Raw genomic sequence first — 20,262 nt, 5'->3', positions numbered from 1 at the left:
CTGAAATTTGTTTCGTAAAGGTCAGATCACTTTGGACAGCTAATTTTGAAGAAAAACCTGATCAAAAAGGCAAAAAAAATAAAATTTTAAAATAATAAAATTAAAATATGACAATGAAAATTAAAACAGAATAGTGACAACACCAAATACTAGTGAGCATATGGAGGAACTGAGTCGCTCATACATTGCTGATGGGAACATTAAATGGTAGAGCCAGTCTGAAAAAGAGTTTGGCAGTTTCTTTAAAAACTAAACATGCAACTACCATATGACTCAGCAATTGCATCCTTGAGCATTTATCCAAGAGAATGAAAACTTACATTTATAAAAAAAACCCTGACCAGTAATTCCTAGACAAGAAAAAGCTGAAGAAGTTCCTTACCTCTAAACTAGTATTATAAGAAATGTTAAAGGGACTTTAAGAAGAAGAAAAAAAAAATCAAAAATATTAATAAGGAAATATTATGAAGAAAAAATTCTCCCTGACAAAGTCAAACACATAATACGAACAGTGGATCAACCAATACTGAAGGTAGTACAAAGGTTAAAAGGCAAAAGTAGGAAGATCATGTAATTACAATAATATATTAAAGGATACACACAAACATACATACACATACACGCGCACGAAGTAAAAAATGACAAAAACATAAACGTGAAGGGGGTGAGTAAAAATGGTAATGATTTTACAATATGTTTGAACTTAAGTGACCATAAACTTAAAACAGACTGCTATAAACGTAGTTTGGTATATATATATATTTGGTATATATGAAGCACGTGGTAACCACTGCCAAAAATCTGCAAGAGATATGTAAGAAATAAAAAGAAAGGAATCCAAACACAACACTATAGAAAAGTCACCATACAAGGGAAGAAAGCAAGAGAATAAGGAACAGAGAACGATAAAAATGATCAGAAAATAATAAAGTGGTAGTAACTACATACTTATCAATAATTACTTTAAATGTAAATTGATTAAAGTCTCCAATCAAAAAACAAATGAATAAAGAAAAAGTGGTACGTATATACAATGGAATTTTACTTGGCTATAAAAAAGAATGAAATCTTACCATTTGTGACATGGATGGGCCTATGAGGTATTTTGGTAAGTGAAATAAGTCAGAGAAAAGCAAATATCATATGACTTCACTTACGTATTGAATCTAAAAAAGCAAAATAAATGAATAAACAAAACAGAAAAAAAACTCATAAATATAGAGAACTGATGGTTGCCAGATGGGAGGGGGCTTGAGGGCTGGGTAAAAATGTTACAGGATTAAGAAGCACAAATTAACAGTTAGAAAATAGTCACAGGGATGTAAAGTAGAGCTTAGGAACTATAGTCAATAATTTTCTAATAACTATGGTGTCAGGTGGGTACAATACCTATCAGGGAGATCACTTTGTAAGTTATGTAAATGTCTAACTACTATTCTGTATACCTGAAACTAATATAATATTGAATGTCAACTGTAATTGAAAAGAAATTTTTTAATTAAAAAAATCTGAACAGAAATGTTCATAACAGCTTTATTTGTAATAGAAAATTGGTAACAACCCAGATATTCTTCAGTGGGTGAATGGTTAAGTAAATTGTGGTATATCTATTCCATAGAACACTACTCCAAATAAAAGAGAACTAATTATTCATACATACAATCTGAATGACTCATCAGAGAATTATGCTGAGTTTAAAAAGCCTATCCCAAAAGGTTGCACACTATTTGATTCTATTTATAAAGTATTCTTGCAGTGACAACTAACAGAGAAGTTTAGTGGTTGTCAGGGGTTATGTGGGTGGAAAGGAAAGTGGATGTGGTTATAAAAGGTCAACATGAGAGATCCTTGTGCTGAAGTATCTTGACTGTATCAATGTCAATATCCTGATTGTGATATCGTACCATAGTTTTATAAGATGTTACCATTGAAGTGTACTAGCTAAAGGGTACACAGGATCTCTCTGCATCATTTCTTACAATTGCATGAGAATATACAATTATCTCAAAATAAAAAGTTTAATAAAAATCTAACTGAGAGGCTGGGTAATGGAGAAATTTAATTGTATATACAAATAATTCTGTTAGGAACTGCTATATTATCCAAGTACTGTGGAGGAAGCACGGTAATATTCACTTTAGAGTGAAAAGGTTACGAGCTTTATAGTGGAAAGGTTATATAGCTCAGCATATATTGGTTGTGTGACACTGGACAGTCTGAGCTTCAGTGTCATCATGTATAAAACATCATCTTTTTTCCGAAGGATTAAATGAAGTAGTATCTAAGATACATAAAACAATGTGTACTTCACACCCTTGGCACTGTGCCTAGCACACAGTAAGTACTCACACGCTAGCTATCATGAAAAAGAATCAGAACTTTATTTAGCAAGGAACTGTTTCTTCTGTCCCTGTATTGTACTTGATAAGTGATTATTAAACATTCCAAACCAAGATGTGAAAATGATAGAGAATCCCAACAAAGCAGACACCCATTAACAGAAATACATGTATGATAAAAAACCAGCCTAATAACCTTTCCTTATTTTTAAAGTAGTATATGATTATAGAGATTTTGGAAAATTAAAAACACAGGTAATGTAATCATTACAAAATAACTTTTGTTAAGATGATTAATCTTATTTTTGTATGTATATATTTTTAGAATTTCTGATATTATACTGTTTGTATGCAATTTTTCAAACCTACATTTTATTTGCATGAGTATTTTTCTGTGTCATTAAACATCCTAAAACATCTTATTATTATTATTATATTATTATTATTTATGCCTACAGCACCTGGTCTTCCTAGGTGGTCTCCCATCCAAGTACTAACCAGGCCCAAGCCTGCTTAGCTTCCGAGATCAGACATCAAGCTTGTTCAGGGTGGCATGGCCACAGACCATGGACCATTGCTCCACTGGGGCACAAACCCAGGACCTTCTGCATGTAAAGCAGACGTGCTAACCACTACGCTATAGAACCACGTCCTTATTTTTTTTTTTTAATGTTGCCCAAATTAGAGCCCATTTATACAATGAAATGTTAACTACGTACCACTGGATATGTTAGTTGATTCTAACTTTTTTCTGTTGTAGAAACTAATAGAAAAATTCTACTTCTGTAAAGATAAAGCAGGATTTTTAAGAAACTGCTTTTCTGGAAGAAAGTATTTGCTTCTCTTGAATTAATTTCACTCTGACCTACATAAATTAATGTTTTTTGAAGTAGAATAGAAACTTTGAGAGAAAGTGAAAACACCTCAGAACCTATCACAACCAAAGAAAAGAGCATCAAGAACATGTGAAAAGTATGCCAGATACTAGGAAGGTTTACTTCAAAACATTCAGAGCATCTAAATGCCAGACAGTTTATTATTGTGAGATAGTTCGGCCCTAATGGGAGGCTCAATCTGAACTTTGAATCATTTGGGAGATAACAGAAGAAAAAGAGCAACATGTACCTAAATTTAACAACTCAGATTATAGTTTCATGGAATAGGCAATATAACCAAAACCAGTAACGATTGCAGTAGGAAGTAAAAATTAGATTTGCAAAAGAAGAAGGCAATAAAGACAGGACAGACCTCATTACTTGAAGAATATGATTTTAAAAAAAATCATCCAGTAAAAGGAGGCAGAACTGCTTAATTTGGGTTTTATTTCTTCTTCATAAAGGATGAAAATCTTTACTGTAAGGTAGAACAGTAATGATAGAAAGTTGAAGCCTAAGTGGATGAAGTGATAATTAAGGGAGGAAAATTCACATTGCAGAATGTCACAGGGTGGTGTAGTTAATCCAACAAACAGTATCTGGTGAAAAAAAAAAAAGTAGTTCTGAATTTTTATACATAGCAACCTGATCCAAGATAAAAGCAGTAACTTTCTGGGGATGATGCTATAGCTTCTAGCTGCATTTCAGGATCAACTGTGGAGACTTTTAACACAGAGATGTACAGGCTCCATCAAACTGCAGTAAGTTGAAATATCCTTGTTGGGGTAGGTATCTTCATAACAGCAGCATAACTGCTCTTCAGTGAACTAGTTTTTAATATATCAGGATCACATACATCACACATTTAAGAAGATTCCTATCAAATGCTGGGTTTTGTATGTAAAAGGATTAATCCTCAGTTAATTACCTTGACTTTATAGCCAGAAACAACCAATGATAAATAGGTATCACAAAATTCTTATATTATTGATATATATTGAATGATTATGTTCTCTTAAGATTCCAGTAAATTCAATTAATTTCTCAAACTAAAAGAATCTTCTCTTTAGTTTTATAGCCTTGATGTCAGACATAAGTGCCTCAGTTTCCTTCCTTCATAACTGCTAGAATTGGTCTCTAATCAGAATAAAACTACCTAACCAGATCTTTGTGAATTCATAGTACTTTTCACTGCTATTTTTAGCTTTCCACTCAGTAGAGTCTATGCTAAAACAAAGTTAAAAAGCTATCTTCCAACTCCACATTCATATTCTCTTTGAGAAGGCCTGACAGAAAGCAAGACAGGGAGACCACAGAGAAAGCTGTCTACTCTTCTATTGACAACAAAAATCAAGGAGAATACAAGAAAGATAAAGGTGTAATCCCACCAGTCTTCAAGACAGATCATCCCAAGTCCAGTAATTAGACTCTATACAATTCAAAGTAAATCTACTGTTCTAGCAAATCAATGATGAAAAGCATAGATTGTTAGGAAAGCTGTTTTTCTAATTTCAATGGATCTTTGTTTTCTCTTTAAAATTCTGTAAATTTCTTAAGTTACCAAGTTACGCAAATGTTCACAGGCAAAATCAAAATTATAAATAAATGATTATCTATTACTGCACAGGACTGAAGTAAGAATTTTATATTTACGAATAGGTCAAAGCTAAGTTTCCAATAAGGATTTCATTCATAATATAGCTTTGTACTGAGTTTTAGCTAGTCCCTGAGCCAATTTATTTTAAATGGTGGATTTTCTTATCTTCCCAACTCATTTTAGTTTGGAAAAGCTGCCTTCACTCTGATACCTCTGAGTTCTCCAAACAATATCACAAATTAGCTAGCTCGTCATGTGTAAATCACATAGAGATTAAACAAACGCAAGAGTAATTTGACACACAGCCATAGCTGCATTTTGGTTTGGTCTTGTTCATTTCCCTCTTGCTTCTTCTGTCATTTTACATTTTAACCATAGAGTTTAAATGCTTTCATCCATTTAATTATTTAATATTTTTCATTTACTTTTTGGTAATATTTTTAAAGGGAGATATGAGAAGGGAAAAGTTAAAGAATTGTTCTGAATGTCCTTGAAGATTAAGTGCTGACATTCTCCCCAATTCTCTTACAGTTTCCTTACAGTGGTAAACACATTGCACTTAATAGACTGAGGACATCTTTAAGAAGTCATTAATTACTCATTAAGGCCATTTAATTGCCTTTGGATAAGAATTAAGTCACCTAATTTCCAAAAGGCCATTTCAGAAGGCTTGTTAGGATTTTATTATTTTAGAATGTCAGACCATAGTTGAAATGTTTATCAACCACCTCAGAAAAAGGGATAATCCTAGTTTGTTTGGATAATTCCTGGTCTTCATCAACCTGGACTTAATTCAGAAGAGAGATCAAAGAAAACTTAACTCTTATAGTACAACTCGAACCATGTGAACTTGTAATTTTATTCTCCTATGTTGCACACTATTATATATGTTAGTTTTGCTCCCAAAGTAGGTTTTAGGAAGGAACAGTTAATTGAATGCCTATTAAGCATCTGTGTGCCAGGTGCAGGGTAACAAGGAAGACTGAAACAGAAGTAAACAGGCAATTATAATATAAGCTGAAGAGTGTTATGATGAGTATAAATCCAGGAAGCTAGCAATAGCAACCAATTAAGCTGAAGGTTTTCAACACCTTTCCTTACAGAAACCTGTTGACCAGTTGTGTGTATGTTTTTTTAATGGCCAGAAAATTATGTTGCTTCTCCCATCAAAAGGTGGGGAGGGGGTTGTCCCCTCCCAACGAGACTGGGTGGGCTTGTGACTGCTTTGACCAACACAGTACAATAGAGGCTGGGTCATAAAACACTTATACTAGAGCCCTAAATCACCCTGTTCACTAGAACACTTATACTTGGAGCCCTAATTCACCCTGTCAGAAGTTGGCTTAGCCTAAGTTAGTGGTGTTATGAGGAAGTCAGATCACATGGAGAGGCCGTGTTAGGCACTTTAGGTAGCTCTAATCCTTATACCATCTCAGCCTATGTGCCTGTTATGAATAACCCTTCAGAGGAATCCAGCCTCGAACCATGGAGTCACTACAGCCTTCTAGTCTTCCTAGCTGAGACCCTAAACTATGGAGCAAAGATAAGGCATTCTTGATATATTCTATTTGAGTTCTTGAGCCAGAGAAGCTACTGTCCGAAGAAAACTCAGAGATTTACTTGATATAAATATTTTATTAAGCAAAAAACAAACTGTTTGCAAACAGAGTAACTTCAAAACCAAAACTGGTATGAAGCTCAGGTCTCAGCAGTTACAACTCAGTTTACAAAGCATGAAATGAGAAAGTACATTGTTTTCTATTGTGATTGGTTACTAGAAACATTCCTTTTATGGTAGTAACACTGTATAAGCTTACTTATTTGTAGCTGATTGGCTAGAAAGCTGTAAGTTCCCATTGACATAAAGAAAAGCTTAAGTTTTATTTAATATCAGAGTCAGCATTTTAGGGAAATTGGGAAAATTTAAATTTTGGTTACATGACTGTTTGTTCGTTCTAGGGGTATAATCAAACTGTGGCCTTTTTTCTTTAACAGTACAAATGTAATAGGATGCTGTCAAGCTTTAAGTTTTGGTGTATATTGTTATGCATAAACAGTAACTAAAACACTGAGCAAGCTGTGGTGCCAGGAGAATGAGCAGAATTGACCAGAGGCTTTAACGGCTGCAATCTGTAAAACGATTGCCTTGTTTGTGCAGAGGCAATGCTTTCCAAAAGCTGCTTCCAGGCAATGGCTGAGAACTATAGGAGACGTGGGGCTCCTCAGATGGTTGGTCTTTGCTCGAGGACTTCCTCGACAGCCTTGCTGAGCTTTCCTTAGACTGTAACCACATGCTTCCACTCAACCTTCCTTCTTTTCTTCACTCAGGTCACACCTGCCCATGGTCTGTCAGCTCTTCCAGCCTTTTCTATCTCTCTCACCATTTTTTCTCATATAGGTACTTTCTCTAATAAAATCCTTTTATGTTTAACCCAGTCTTAGTTTCTTATTTTTAGAGGACTCAAACAAACACCAAATGGTAACAGGAGTGGTCCAAGAAACAGGCAGCAAGATGGGGATTTGGTACTGGCTCACTACTTACTACCAGACAGAAGACACTGTCCTGTTTGACAGGTGGAACACACACAGTTTCTGGCAAAAGGTAGTGAATAACTGCTAGATTTCAGTGACCAAATTGCTAGATTTCAGTGACCTCTCACCTGTGCATTCCTGTTGGCCTTGGTGAATGGCACTCTCTGGACAATATTCCAGTGGAGGTGAATGTTGTGACATGTAGAGATAATACTAGCATTTGAAAAATATTGGGGGAACAATGCTTACAAAGGTAGGGTAGTTGGCTGGTTACTGCTAAGTTGTATTGATACCCTGAAGAGGGAAAATGGGAGACAAAGGCTGTAAACAAGTAGTTGAAAGCTAAATATGAGAGTCAGAGAACCTAGGGGGTAGCTTACAGAGAGGCCCATCTCCTGCTGGGAGGCCAGACACAGTGGAACAGTAGGCTGAAGACCTGACTGTTAAAGTCCCAGAGCTCCAGGGACATTTTAAGTCTCAGTCAAGGAAGGTCAGCTGTGTGACGGTCAGGACCTGATGGGAAAAACCTGGAAAACTGAGGTAGGATAGGGACATTTGACTAGATGTCCTAAGAATATTGACTTTGTAACCTTCCAGACCCTAGAGAATTGCAGAAGTAGCACATCCCATCCCAGTAAAAACCAGCATTTCTGTAGCATCTCCTAGCACAGCAGAAGTCTCAGGCAACACATGATACACACGCAGCCTTCCCTTCCTACCTCATCTGGCTGCCAGGCTAATAAGTAGGGTTAAATCTCAGTTTAACCCAGCTGGAGATGTGCTGGGCCTTATAAGGGAGGAAAGGGACTATACATCGAATGAATTATACATATGACGTGGCATATACCAGCGGGAGTCAAGAAATTCCACTTCTGGTGGTGCTTGATCAATGGAGATAGAATGCACAACTGAATAAACCAGAATTCACTGACCTGGGGACCCTTTACCAAGCCCCAGGATTTAACATTTAGCAAAGACCCCAGAGGATAGGTAAACTCACAGCTAGGTAGCTTTTAGAAGCTTGGTTGATTCTCAATAAAGTAGAAATGTCAAGTTACCCTAGCAAAAGGAAGATGAAGGAAGTAAGCAGCTGACGGAAGTGGGCATGTGGCATTGATATAAAAGGTCTGAAGCCCACCAGAAGATTATGTTCCACAGGAGGGCCCAGAGAGCACACCATTCACTGAGGCCATTGAGGATGCAGTGGTGAGATGGACACCAGCACCCCTAAGAAATTCTGTAACAGCTTTCATCTACAGGCCAGAGATGTTGATACTAGAAGCAGTTACATAACTGGGTTGGTTAATTTCCATGGAGATGATGGGGCCTTGGAGTAATAGAGGCCAGATGGCAGCACTTGTCTGTCAGGATGTAATTATCATAATGATTGGCAAGGCCAGAGGGCAGCCAAGCCTGTTTGACCCACAGGGAGTTGTAGAGATGATTAATAGAGCATGGTGTCTCTAGGGGCAAGACAGATGGGCAGCTAACAAGTGTGTTGCTTTACCTCATAACCAAAGAAAGAATGGAGGAGCAGGATGCTGAGAATGGTTGTCTAATAAAGTCACAATCACTTGTTCATTCCCAGACCAGAAATAATTTTCACATCTGTAACCCATTGACTAAAGAAGGGGTTGGTGCCCTAGGAAGAAGGACCCTGCCACACCATGACAAGTATGTACCATGACAATACAGTCTGTATGCATGGTTCAAATGGATAAACTTGGCAGTTGGGGCCATCCTCAAATTGTGTCCCTGACCTCTGGAGTAAGAGCTATCAATATGGAAACAGTCAAATGGAAACCTGTGAAATTGTCCTCACCAAAATAGTAAATCAAAAACATTACCATATCCCATGGAGGGGTGTGGCAAAGATGAGTACCAGCATTAAAGACCTGAAGGATGCAGCAATGGTGGCTCCTATCCCATCTCCATTTCATTACTCTGGCCCCTTCAAAAGCTTAGCAGATCCTGGAGAATGACCGTGGACTATCACAATGCAAATAAGGTGTATCCTAGATTGTAACTACTATACCAGGCGTGGTATGCTTGGTTGAGCAAATATAGCACATATATACTGCCATTAATCTAATGAATGTATTTTATTCAACTCAAATCAGGAAAGAGGATCAAAAACAGTTTGCATTCACATGGATGGACAATATTCATTTAAAAATTTCCCTAAGGGCTATGTTAATTCTTCTGCCTTCTGTCATAGTCTAAAGAGATTTAAACCTTCAGGATATCCCATAGAACATCAGACCTATCCATTACATCAAGATATGATAGTGATTGAGCAGAAGCAAGAAGCTGTTAGCATGCTAGAGGCCTTGGTAAAATGCATGCACTCTAGACGTTAAGAGATCAAAGATTCAGGTGCCAGTCCCTTCAGTGAAGTTTTGAGAATCCAGTGATCAGGGGCATGCTGGGACATGCTACAAAGTAAAAAGACAAATTACTGTATCTTGAATTCTCTACACAAAGAAGGAAGCGAAGCATTTAGAAGGGCTCTTTGGCTTCTGGAGGCAACATATTCCAAACCTGGGAATATTCATTCCACTCAGATATAGCGTGATACAAAAGTCTGCCAGCTATGAGTGAGGCACATAAACTGCATAGTATGTAAAATGAGCTCTTCCTTCCCTTTATTCTTCACTTGGGGTTAGTCTTGCACTACGATCTGACTGCTGACCCAGCCTTTGCCAGGTCTCTTCCCATTTTCTATCATATGCAATATAGCCTAATAAACTTTTTACATGTCTCATCCCATTTTAGTCTCTAATTCTTAGAAGACTTGGACTAACATGAGTGCTTTAGAGAAAAAGTCACCTAAAGAATAAGGAATCATTACCATCTTTAAAAAAGAGGCTCTAGAGGAAACAAAAGGGAGGAACTGAATTTAGAGGAGAGAGTGGTTACATAGGGCAAAAAAAAAAAAATGACAAGGTATATGTACCAGTTCTTGTCATTCCAACGCTTTCCAATGTCGACTGAGGAGAAACCAGAACCAATGTTTGGTGTGAGGAAGAGTTAATCACAGGTGTCATTAGCATGACTTTGGTGGTGTTGACTACAAAGCCAAAGGTACAAGACACAGAATACAGTCAGCCACTATTAAAGTGTCATTAAGAATTGTGGTTCGGCCAGATAGGAAGACTGTTAAATAGATATTTCAACCAGGTAGGTAAAGATTAGTGAAGAAAGTTAGTTACTACTGGGTAGAGTTGAAATCTCAAATCACAGAGAAGTAATTAAACTAACTTTAATTTAGTAATTTAAGGGTCAAACTTGAACCTATTTGAAACCAATCTAGTCTGAAAACTCTGGGCATAACATTCTCCTTATTAGAATGACTATAAAAAGGGCTCAGCATGTCTGTCTCATGTTAGGAAGAACCATCCTGGCCATATTTAGCCAGCTGACTTTGAGTTCTAGTCAGAGATCTCTATGCTACAGGGGATCACAATATGACAAACCAAAATATGCCACTCTGGCATACGGATTATTTGAGTTGAAGACAACTGAGAAATAGCAAACACCCCAAAATATCTCTGCACTCGCCCACATTTGTCTAAAATTAAACATTGACTCTTAATCACCAGAGACTCTTACCAGCCCAAAGACAGCACTGAGGGGAAACTATATAAAATGCCTTACCAAAACAACCCTTATTTTCCATTATTTTCTCCCATATATTTACCATAGAAACTTAAAACCCTTTTCATTTGTCTTGTAACTTCTCTACATATCTATTGTTCTTTGTTAAAATACTATTCTACTATTCTGTATAAGCTCAAGTTCTAACGACCTCTTTGAGTTTCTAGTCATCACTGAGTTTCCCCCGCATATAATCTCACCGTACCTGTTAATAAACTGTTTTTCTCTTGTTAATCTGTCTTTTGTCAATCTAACTTGAAGGGCGCCAGCCAGAGAATCAAGAAGAGTAGAAGAAAAAGTTTTTTCAACTTCATCTGATTGGATACTTTATCTTGGTCATTATTTACTGACCCAGGAATCTCATCTCATTTGCAATGATAAAACAACTCCCTTAGTAGAGGCACACGTACCAGGAAATTAGTGCAATGTATTCTCAAGGGAGCCTCACTGGCATTGTCCCTTCAAAGGCCCTGTAGCTGATTTTGAATTCAAATTTTTACATTTATTTTTATTTAAAAGGAACCCACCCCCAATTGCATAAGTTTCAGTTCTCACAAAACCTGGACCTTCTCTGGAGGCTTATATAGTGGGATTAAAACATCTGATTTTTTTTCCCAAATGGAAGATCCATGTATTGGTGTCAGGTAGGCCAGTGACGTGTCCATATTTGCATTTTAGAAAGATTACTCTGGGAACAATACAGACAAAAGTATGAAAGAGGACCAGATCTGCAGGAGAAGCTATCAGGAAGCCATCCTTGTACTTCAAGAAAGAATAAAGATTGTTTTTTTATTTAATAAAAAGACTTTGTGCTTCCTTTGAAAGAGCAAGATTCTTGAGCATTTCTAATTTTACTTACAAAAAAATATTATTCTTCCTCCAAGAAGCCTAAAAGAGTCAAATCTTTTGCAGTATAATAATCTGTCCTTACCTTCAAAAAGTAAAACTATGAAGTTTTCATATTCAACAGTGCTAACTTATCAGCATAAGAAAAATAGCAAAAATTTGTTTTAAAATTGACTGTCAGATTGAAAATCAAGAATAAAACAGTTTTTCAGAGATCTTTTTAACCCCACAAGAGTGTCAAGTATACGATATGTTGCTGGATGGTAAACTCGATATTATAAAATGTATTCTAAGAGTACATATTTTAACATTAAATAAATTTAGAGTTAATCTGAAAGAACAAACATGATAATCGAGAAGACTGAGAGAATTAGAAGTGGGTTGTTCTATTAGAGAGTAAATCTTATTTTAAAGCTATGCAAACAAAAACAGTTTTTCAGGCATGAGCATAAGCAAAGAGAAATCTGCTCAAAGTTTGAAGTCTGGAAATGAACCAAATAAGTATAAACATTTCACATTAATGAGGAAAGAATGAGCTAGTATCTGTTTAGTCTGCTGTTTTTTTCACAGCACTATCGAGTGAAAGGAATACCATTAATTCCTATTCTCTGGGGGAAAAGTGGGGAAGATCTTACCTTCTTCCTGGGGGTTTAGATAACCACACAGTCTATGTGCCATCGACTGTCTACTTTTCCTCACAATGTTACAGTGACAAATCCACACTCTGCCTTAGGGTACTGGGGAGAAGGAAAAAAAAGTTTTACAGAGTTTGAGTATTTCTCTGAACTCTGCAGCTATATACATATATTTAAGTGTATACTGGGCATGTAGATCAGACACAATAAGTTGTTAGAAAGTCATAAAGATTTTAGTTTCTGCTCTTGATTTAGGGCTACTTTTGGGGTGAGTTCTTTTGAATGAACTTAAACTCATTCTAATTTGAATTCTTAGTGGATGGCCAGAGGGGCATACCTTCTCCAGATTCTGGGAATAACTATATATAGCAGACCCCTTGCTAAAGTTCCTAGGAAAAAAGTTAACTCATGTCCCTGAACACTTAAGCAAAAGCATCGGCCCCCACATTAGACACAAAGGAGAGGAGCCATCACCTTTGCTCTGAAGCTTAGCTCTCCAGGCAAGAGAGCTATCTCAATCATATTGGTTCTCCTACTAATTTCCCATGACTAATTCTTCCCAACTTTTCAGAGCCTATTTGAAAAATGGGACTTGAGAGAAAGAAAACAACATAGTCTATGGGGGAACAGAGGGGGCACAACCAACTCTGTCTTGCAGAGGGGTAGGATACAAGAAGTCTGGAGAGCCTTCTTCCAAAACATACTCTGCTTTTTTATATCCTAGTTTGTATTTGACAAGTTTACATGTGTATCCTGCACTAGAGTATGAGACGTTTGAGCACAGACACCAAGCTGGTAAGTCTTTGTATCGCCATGCCCAAGCAAAGTGCCTAACACATTATGTGTACTCAAATATTTGCTGCACAAAAAAACCTAGAAGATAATCTCTGTGGTTGTCAAAAGCAAAACACTAATCTCTGGATCTATTAGTTTGGGCTTTCACATTCACACCTTCAAAAAGAAAACAGCTCTGTCAAAATCTCACTAGATGCAAAGGCAGAATGGATTTCTTGCTCTATTTGTGAAGAAAAAGATGTAGCTATGGAGCATGAAATCATCTTCACTAAATAGCTAGGAATAAAAATAAGGCATTTGGATTTAATGTTTTATTACCATGTAATGAAATGGTTTGGGAAACAGGTTCCAAAGCCTCAAGACAAGGTGCCAAAAACCATTTGGGAAACAAGCCATCAGAAAGTCTGGCATATTTTGCACTGAGATGCAGAGCTGTACCCTGAAAGAGTAGCATCTAGCAGATTTTGCTTTTACTAGGTTCTAGGAAGCCCCGTTAATAATAAGCCTTTTCTTACGGCATTTATCGTTTACATTTAGTCTTGAATTTAATTTTCTCTAGGGGAAAAAAAAAATGTCATCTCAGACTGTAAAATAAATTGAATCTTCTTAATCTAGCCTTTAAAGAATAAATCTATTTCTATTTAATCTTCAAAACTGACAAATAAGATCAATTCTTCTTGTTAGTACCTGATATGTATCAAATCAGTGTTACCAACATACATGATGGAACAGAACTATCAAGAATGTTTTAATATTTGCAGTTACTTATCTGCTGTTTCCCCATCTGATACTTTACGCTATAATTGATCAATGGTTTATATCTTTACCAGCCTTTTTTTTTTTTTTGAAATTCAGCTTAGTTTAAGACCAGTTTCACTGCTTCAGTACACATGCCACATAAATTCAAGTATTGCACTTTAATGTCAACTATTATAGTAAAATCTGTCAGTGCCTACCTGGATCCCTTTTTACCAGGCTGATGCACCCATTCCCCAGTTGTTAATGTGGCCGCCCAGTGTTCACAATTGCATCCATCTCCAGAATATTACCTTTGGCCAACAGAAGCCACTTCACCCAAAGAAGCCTGAGACAGGCCACAACCAATAATCCAATGATGTGAAGTATAAAGGCCAGCTTTCTTGCTCCAAAGTGGGGCATCTCTGTGGTGCCACTGATGCCCCAGAGAACATCTCATGATGCCCGTCAATAAGTTCTGTTGAATCTCTTTCCTAACATCTATTACTTTCTTTCACATTTCAATTGCCACCATCCCAGTTCAGGACCATATTTCACCTGACTATTCAAACTGCCTTCTGAATCAATTTTCATCTTCCTATAGTCCTTTCTCTACAATATTACCAGAACACTCTAAGATGCAAATTTATTAATCTTCAACTCTCCTTCCCCAGCACGCACACCTCTACCTGAAACCCTTCAATAACCATCCCCAACCACTTACAAGAGACAGTAAAGTGAACTCAGTTCACACATGTACTTTGCTTCTCTCCCAAGAAATTGAGATCATGGAGCAAAACAAAGCCTGAAATATGTATAATATAATTAGATGGCATATGTCTACTATGAGAGCCAAAGTTAGCTAAAGCAGTTACCTGTAATCTTAGTAGAGTTAGAAGACTTCCATTAGTAGAGAAGAACTAGAAAATGAAGTAAACCCCACAGAATGGGTTATAAAACCACTTTCCTTTCTAAGTTAGAGAGTTTGTTATAGCAAGTTAGGACTTAGTGTGTCCCACTGGTGTTTTGGCCAAGAATTTCTTCTATAACTGGCCCAGGAATCTCTTGGCACGTTGCATGGGAAACATCACAGGTTTAGGTTGGGATGATGAATAATCCCAGGTGGGTATTATTTTAATCCTGAAAAACTGCAACATTAAGTTCAGTAATGATTAAAGTCAAATCCACAGTAGTAATAATTATGGTAAAGAATAATGTGTGCATATTTGCTACTTATGTATCCAATGTTTGAAAATGTAGCCTATTAGAGAAACAGACTGACATATGATTCCAGTTTATAATATGTAATTGAGTAATTGATTTAGACATTTGGTTTTACATTGAAATCTACATTTATAAACAATACTGAAAATACTTAATAGAACTTCTCTCCTCTGACCTTTTATTTTTATTTTATTTTTTTAGATTCAGGAGATTTAACATTATCTAGAATGGTTTGTCAGACAATATTAAAACAAATATAATAAATTTACAAACAATTTAAAACCTACTTAGGAATTTAACTTGTAAATCCCACCCCCCTTAAACCTGACTGTAACAAATTTACTACATTTACAAATTGAATAAGATTTGAATATGAAAAGAAAAAGGCCTCTCAATTTTGAACTGCAATGTATTAATAAATCAAATATCTTTAACAACTAAAGTAGTCTCCAAAACAATATTTTCTGGGTAGAAAGGTCATCCTCAAGAACATTAGGATTTCACATTGACATCCAAATCCAGGTTCAGATCCTTGCAAAGTCATAACACAGCAAAATTGGGCCAAATTCCTGCATGGAAAAAATATCCCCTCCTTGAGATGAGGCATGAATTTTCTAGTTCACAATAGACCCTCCCCAAATATCCCCCACACTCACATCACTCAGTCACTCATTTATCTTTACATTCCTGGTCCTTATAAAGGCATTTGCTATTTCAACCCATGCATCTAGAACATTGATTCTCAACCAGAGATGATAATGTTTCCCCGTGGCCAGCTGGCAATGTCAGGAGACATTTTGGGTTGTTAAAACTATGGATGGGCCATCTACTGGGTAGAGGAGTGCTGTTAAATACCCTACAATGCAAAGAACCACCCCTAACAATAAAGAATTATGCAGCCTAAAATGTCAAGAATGCTAAGGCCAAGAAATCCTCACCTAGAACACATTTAAAATCCTCCAACATGGCACAGAGACCTTGCAATAACCTTTCTGTATATCCTGGAAACTAATCCATCAACATGATATGGGTTACAAATATCTTTTTTATTTTTTATAGATTCTTCTTTTGTGTCTAAGTTCTTAAATTTTCATGAATTTTTCTTTAAAATTTGTTCATTTCCTTCAAGAAATCCTTCCCTACATTGAAGTTCAAGATACTCTATTTCGTTTCCTTCTAAACATCCTACAAGTATTTTACATTTACATTTCCAATTCATCTGGAATTTATGTTAGAATTCAGAGATGTAATTTGGTTTCCACATGGATAACCCATAGCTTCAATGGCATTTATTGAATAGTTCATCTTTCTCTTCTATTGGTAATACCAACTTTTCATTAAATTTTCATTTGTTTCTGGACTCTCTATTTTCTATTTATTCCTGTGATGTCATTTAAGTTATACTTTTATCAGGAAATTTACGATCTGACACCATGATTCCTGCCTCATGCTTATGTATGCATTTCAATATCAGTCCTCTTAGAATTTTTGTTGAAATTGCACTGAGGTTATAGATTGGATAAAGGTAACTAATTTTTCTCATTCATGAACATTGTATCCCTATTTGGATTTTTCCATGACTTTGAGTAAAATTTAATGATAGACTTATTCCTGGGTGCTATATATGATTTGTTTTTGAAGTTTGTTTTTCCAGTAACTTTTCTTCAGTTTGGATCTCATATACAGCACACTTGCTGCACTGTCTTAAGAGCTTGTCTACAGATTCTCTTGTGTTTTTTACTTAATCTTATCACCGGCAACAGTTTCTTCTGCAATACTTCCAATTTTTTGTCTCAGTATTGGCTCTGCTCTAGTCCAGCTTTGAAGAGTGGCTGTCTTCACCTTGTTTTTGGTTTTAAAAGGCATTGCCACTAATGTTTCATATTTAAATATGGCTTTTTTCTTTCTAGAATTTTTGCAAATGCTTTCTATTAAGGAAGTTTTGTCAATTAGTGGTTTTCTAAGTTTTAATCATACCTAATGGGTGGTACTAAGCCATTTATAACAAAGAATAGCTTTGTTTTTTTAAGCCTGCTTTGTCTTTTTGGAGGCCTTGTTCTTTTATTTTGAGATGCAGCTGGAAAGCCTTCTTCCATCTGTGAACCGGCCTCCTGTTCACCTCAAGCCTTGGTCAGTACCTTTCAGGGAAATCCATTTAGCTTAAACCACCTTTGACTGGGATGCTGTTCGGTTTTCAGAGATTAGCCCAGTCACAGATCTTAAGGGCCTTAAAAATTACTTCAATTATTTCACAAATAGTCTGCAAGAGATAAAAGTCGAAGTCAGAAGCCCAATTATAATTGTGGTCAACACAGAGCCAGGGATAAATCTCTAAGATTCTTGAAAGGAAGTATGAACATGCCTTAATATTCCATTCTCTTCAAGCCCCAACTTAACTCATTAGTCAATGAATGAGATAGTGCAAAAATACTAACACCATTACCTGAAAGCTTCCAAGTGGGTCAGACAGCTGGAAGAGGATTTGAGTGTGCGTTCTCATATATATGCAGAAATCTACTTCCATCTGGAAAAGAACCTCTTAAAGTGTTATCAACTACTGTGGGTAAAGAAAGATTCAGTAAAAATAATCCCTGGGGCCTTATAAAAATGAAATGATATTTCAGTGTTCTCTCCTGTCTTTCTGTGGCAAAAGCAGTGTTGAACAGTTGGCTTTCCCTTTTGTTTCATTCTTTCTGTGCTACAGTTACTGGGCGACACTATATTTTAGTCTTTTTCCTTCTTCACAACAATTAAGGTGCAAAATAATTCTACATACTGCTTCAAGACAGGCTGTATCATTGTAGCTGGGAAGGAAATGGCTAGGTTCTGGGAGAGGTGTTTTCTCCTCCCCTAATGTATGTATGGTGTTGGAGGGTCTCTCGTCAGCCAAAAAAACAATGTGTGACTATTTTATCCCGAGTGCTATATATAAGTTTCTGAAAATGTCAGAATGTAGGCAGCATGCCTTGAGTGAACATCTCTCTCCCTGGGTGTTACCAATTGACCTGTAAAATCTAACACCTTTTCGAGAGTCATTTAAAAAGTCACATGTTGCTTGTTGATTAACCAAGCACCCAAAGCATGTATCTGAGCTTTAATTTTTTTCAATCATAAAAAGCTATACAGGTATTTTTACTCTGCAAGTTATACAGGCATACCACAATATCCCCCACCCACACATGTGGTGGTTGGGGCGGGGATCTATGGGGGAGAAACACTGTTCTAACAACGAGAAGAAAAAGACCGATTTGATGGGGAGTAGAGTCAAATCCATTTTTCCACTCACCTTTATTAAAAGCAGCTGGTTAATGACTTGGAGTGGGCAAACTGTAATTTTTTCAATTCTCAGTGGCCTTCTGTATAAAATAGTTGGGTGGTTTTTTATATAAAATAGTTATTTTATGTATTTCCTTTCTTTGGTAAATAAAAAGTATTTGCTTTTCTGATTTTTCATTTTGATACCTTTATTAGTATCAGAAACAAGCTATGTCTAGAATGATAGTAAAATGAAAAGTGCTCTTCAGCCCATTCTAACAAAAACAAAAAATTACAGATAAATTTCAAACTTCAGTTATGTCAAAAATGTGACTTCTATATTCTCTAGTAGCAAATATGAAATCACAGAGCCCTCAAAAATCACATTATAAACACAAACGCATGTTCAACCTCTTGCCATAAGTTTTCTACTCCCAGAAAACTTCCATGCATCTGCCACTTACCTCATTTTTATGTAGCAGTTAGGAAAACTTGATACACAAGACTTCAGAGAAGTGGAAAGCTGTCAGTTACGTCCCCTTTCTTGCATTTTCTAGGTCAATAGTTGCAGAGTACAGTAGTCCGTAACCACACTTAGAGCTATAGAGCAGAAAAATAAATTCTTTTTATGATTACCTCCTTTATTTTGATTTTTACAAGGAACCCCCAAACTTTATACATGTAATGGGCTTAAAACAGATTAGGAGAAGGATGTGAGTTTAGAATTCCCGTTTCTGATATAAAACAAATCCTTCCCAGTGCATCCTTTTTAGCTCATCCCCTGCCATTCCTTCCCCCTCCCCCAATCAACAATCCCTTTCCTAATGTTGTTATAATAGCAAAGAATAACTCTAACGGTCTTATAATAATAGACTGTTAGATCAAATACAGCATTCCCTAATGAAAGACTAAGTTTAAGAAAAAAAGGAAAGAAACCTCCCGTTGGAAAGTTGCTGATGTAAAGGGAAACTTCAGGATACCAACTAGCTTTACAACTGGGAAAACTTTCCATTTTGAGAAGAAAACTAAAAAAGAAATTAGTGGGCTAGCTAGCATAGCCTTCAACACTGCCCGTCTTCCTTTTTCTTTAATCTTTTAAACTGCTACCCGCCGACCGCTCTGGGGCGTTTGGTAACCACCAGGTTCAACCCGCCTCCAGCCAGTGAAAGGACAGGTGGAAAGCATAGCAGAAACGCTCACGGACGTCCTCTGCCTTTAAGCAGCAAGGGGAGGAGGCGCGGCCGGACGTGGGTTGCTGGACGTCACGCCCAAAGAGGGGCGGGGCTGCGTCTCAGCCACGTCCCTCCTAAGAGGCAAAGGAAGGGGCGGGTTCTACGTGACGTGACGCAGAAAATCTGCCCTGGTTGGAGAGAATTCAGAAGAGATCAGGCGGGAAGGAGGCGGAGTCCAGTTGCCCTGGTGACGGGTTGCCCGGCGGTCGCTTGGTAACCGGTCGCGGCGGCCCTGGCTGCTGCAGCGCTGTCCACCGAGCTCTGTGGGCCGGAGCCCACTCTGAGCTGATTTTGTGTGTTTTGCGATGGCGGCCGCCGCGGCCGTGGTCACGCCGTCGGGTTTGGAGGATGGGGTATCTCGGTCCCGCGGCGAAGGGGCGGGGGAGGTGGTCGTGGAGCGGGGGCCCGGCGCGGCCTACCACATGTTCGTGGTGATGGAGGACCTGGTGGAGAAACTGAAGCTGCTCCACTATGAGGAGGAACTCCTCCGGAAGAACAACCTGAAGCCCCCGTCCAGGTGGGTGCCCTCGTCCCAGACGC

The 20,262-nt window shown here is 37.3% G+C and overlaps 2 protein-coding genes and 1 pseudogene across 11 annotated transcripts in view; 1 reads left to right on the top strand and 2 right to left on the bottom strand.

Moving 5' to 3' along the window:
- The window catches only part of HHLA2 (HERV-H LTR-associating 2), a 110,435-nt gene extending 90,709 nt beyond the window's left edge, over nt 1-19,726 (bottom strand). For 7 of the 10 annotated variants that reach the window (XM_025050959.1, XM_025050984.1, XM_025050981.1 and 4 more), the window contains exons 1-4: nt 19,427-19,723; nt 18,955-19,090; nt 17,679-17,759; nt 12,482-12,583 (exon numbers count right to left, since the gene is read on the bottom strand). The gene's annotated coding sequence lies outside the window, so the exon portion shown is untranslated. Of the gene's footprint in view, nt 1-12,481; nt 12,584-17,678; nt 17,760-18,521; nt 18,592-18,954; nt 19,091-19,426 lie in introns of all 10 variants that reach the window. The other 3 variants (XM_025050967.1, XM_025050965.1, XM_025050968.1) reach the window with 3 other exon arrangements.
- Nucleotides 2,789-2,904, bottom strand: LOC112485215 (annotated as a pseudogene).
- Nucleotides 19,727-19,768: 42 nt separating the features above from the next.
- IFT57 (intraflagellar transport 57) overlaps nt 19,769-20,262 on the top strand; it is a 49,461-nt gene continuing 48,967 nt past the window's right edge. The window contains exon 1 of the mRNA XM_006905446.3: nt 19,769-20,239. Within this exon, the coding sequence (XP_006905508.1) occupies nt 20,028-20,239 (212 nt within the window). The 5' untranslated portion in view covers nt 19,769-20,027. The remainder of the gene's footprint in view (nt 20,240-20,262) is intronic.

The sequence above is a fragment of the Pteropus alecto genome, unplaced genomic scaffold (genome assembly GCF_000325575.1).
Source record: "Pteropus alecto unplaced genomic scaffold, ASM32557v1 scaffold270, whole genome shotgun sequence".
Classification (NCBI taxonomy): domain Eukaryota; kingdom Metazoa; phylum Chordata; class Mammalia; order Chiroptera; family Pteropodidae; genus Pteropus; species Pteropus alecto.
Note: the sequence above shows the minus strand (reverse complement) of the source record. Positions and strands in the feature narration are given on the sequence as shown.